This window comes from Myotis brandtii, unplaced genomic scaffold (genome assembly GCF_000412655.1).
Source record: "Myotis brandtii unplaced genomic scaffold, ASM41265v1 scaffold726, whole genome shotgun sequence".
Taxonomy (NCBI): Eukaryota; Metazoa; Chordata; class Mammalia; order Chiroptera; family Vespertilionidae; genus Myotis; species Myotis brandtii.
The window spans coordinates 238,702-241,312 of NW_005370869.1; the positions used below are offsets into that span (position 1 = coordinate 238,702).

Genomic DNA, 2,611 nt, shown 5'->3' on the forward strand with positions numbered 1-2,611 from the left:
GTACCCTTTTATGTAATGATGTTTACTTTGAATTTATATTAGTTCACACGAACACTCCATCCATGCTTTTGTTCCGGCCCTCCGGTCCAATTTAAGAACCCATTGTGGCCCTCGAGTCAAAAAGTTTGCCCACCCCTGCACTGAGCCAAACCAGTCAGGGCTACACAACCACCTTTTAAAAACCTACATGTTAGCTTTTATTTCTTTGAACAACAATAATGGGCATGATAGTGAACACCAATGAAAAGAGGTAAAAAAAAACAAAAAAAAAAAACTGAAGTCACTACCAAGGGAAACTGAATGGGGAGCCTTTGGCAGGTTTGAACAGAGAGGTGCAGGGGAGTGTGCGCCGAGCCGGGACAGACAGCCAGTTTCTCGTGCAACCTCACCCTCTCTGAGCCTGGGCTCCCTCATCTGTAAAACAGGATAGCATCTTTTCATGTTGCTGTGAAAAGTTCAGGAGACAACTTAGATAGTTCAGAAAATGCCAGTCACTCCCCACACCGTGTCCGGGCACTGAGCTACCTCCTTACGAAAAATGATCAGTTGTTCTTAGGAGTAAGAGAGAGAATAGCCGAACAAGAGAAACAGACTAAACGACACAGACCCAAGAACTATGGGGGAGTTTTCCAGTGAAAATTGAAGGTAATTTTGATTGAAGCTTTGTATATAAAGCAAACAATCATTGAACAGGTGACCCAAGACCACTGTTCTACTCTGCAGGACACGCAGGAAACATGACTAATCGTAGCTATTACAAGGGACTTTAGAAGAGATTTGTAGCTTTCATAATTGGAGTGGAGAAGTCTTTCTTATTTGAATTGAGATCTTTCTTGAGTGAGAGGGGATGGGGTGGGGACACTCTGTGATTACAGATACATGTGTCCTTGTCCCTGGATGTGTGTCGTGGATGTTGATACCGCCACTTTGTGCGTAGGGCACGAAAGGCTGAGACCCACTGGATGAGGGCTCAGCCAAGGAGAGCTCAAAAGAGAAATCTTTAGCATCAGCCACCAGATCGCTCCAAATTCATGGGGCCTGTCTTCCATGCATTCCCCCGGCATCTGTATTCTGTTTACCAAGAAACTTTCAATTTTTCTTCTTCCAGAGAGTTGATTTTAATTCTAAATGATTAAATTGACCTATAAATCTTATGAGAATGTGGGGGTGTCAGTAGACATCCTGGGTCTCATATCAATGCCTTCAGGATGATAATGTCCACTTTGGGGTCTTTTCCTGAGTTTTTATCTCACTACCAAGACGACTTTAAAGAGAGTTTTTGATTCCAGACCTTTAGAAAGAGCTCTGATCACGTTTTTCTTGGAGAAGACAAAGAAAAGCAAATGCTAAGGACCAAAACCCTTTTTTGGGTGATAATGTAATATTTTTAATATTTAACAATGTTACATACACACCTGAAAATGTATCAACTCACAAAAAAATATTAGTTTGTTGTTTTGTTTTTAAAAAAAACTTCAATCCAAATTTATTGGGATTACAAAAATAACAGCATATTTCATTAACTCAGCAGCTCAGAGCTATGAAGCATCTTTAAACAAACTGCTTCCTGCCAATACAAATCTCATGACATTAAAAAAGAAGTTTATTTTCATATTTACAGAAGAAACACGCGGCTGTTTCTTAAGATTCTCTTTGGACTTCATGGCTGAGGCTATTTTTTAAAGTCAGAGGACGTTTCCAATTGAAGAAGGTACTTTAGAAGCATCTCCCGATGCGTTTCATTTAATGCCAAGGAATAAGTCTGCATCCTCTTCACAGGATTGTGTGTTTATCGCAGAGCGTCTGGAACTTCCACCTACAAAAATAGGGGGTTTTCTTTCAATAAAAACAACACAAATGACGAAGTGAAAAATATCTCTGAGGTATGTCCCCAGCAGGATTCTCGGAGAGGAACTCAGCTATGGATTGTTTTTCGATACCTGGTATTAAAATTGTATATTACAAATTAGGTTTGAAACCACGTGCAACCCTTCGGTAACATTTTTGACAAGTGGTGAACTTTTTTGGAATACAGATTATACTCCCTGATTTATTTATTTATTATTATTATTATTAATTGAATCAGTATTTTTAATTTGAATCAGTATTTTTATATGTTGGGGCGTGTTTACATGGAGCTAGCCCTTAAAAAAAAACCTGAAAGGACCAGGCACGGCTCTCAAATGGAAATCCACTCACCAGGCACCTGCTCTGGATGTTACAAACTTGGTAGGCTTGCTCTCGCATGTTAAAATAGTGATAAGTATGTTGGGAGGCGACTTGGGTGCCACTGTGCAAGGCGGGCCTGAGCCCCAGGGTCTCCTCGGGGTACTCACCCGCCTTAGCTGTCTCAGGCTGCTCCCCCGGATCGCCTCCATGAGGTTGTCATGGGCAGATCTCTGTGGGGTAGAAGGTCGGTAACTGTCTTCTGCTTTCTTCTCCTGCACTGGCCTCAAGGAATTTTTTATTTCCTTTAGGACGTTTTTCGGCTGTTTCTTCACCTTTTTCCCCTTTTTCTTTTTCTGTCCGTTTTGTAAAGCCCGCTGGGCACTCTCCTGTTGCTTGATGACCTCGGCGATGTTGCGGGTGATGAGCTTTTTCTCTGGGAGCG

The 2,611-nt window shown here is 41.6% G+C and overlaps 1 protein-coding gene across 1 annotated transcript in view; it reads right to left on the bottom strand.

The window, feature by feature from the left end:
- Positions 1–1,460: 1,460 nt before the first annotated feature.
- Positions 1,461–2,611, bottom strand: part of LMOD2 (leiomodin 2 (cardiac)) — a 7,977-nt gene continuing 6,826 nt past the window's right edge. Inside the window, exons 3-4 of the mRNA XM_005882517.2 lie at positions 2,337–2,607; positions 1,461–1,816 (exon numbers count right to left, since the gene is read on the bottom strand). Of these exons, the coding sequence (XP_005882579.1) occupies positions 1,790–1,816; positions 2,337–2,607 (298 nt within the window). The 3' untranslated portion in view covers positions 1,461–1,789. The remainder of the gene's footprint in view (positions 1,817–2,336; positions 2,608–2,611) is intronic.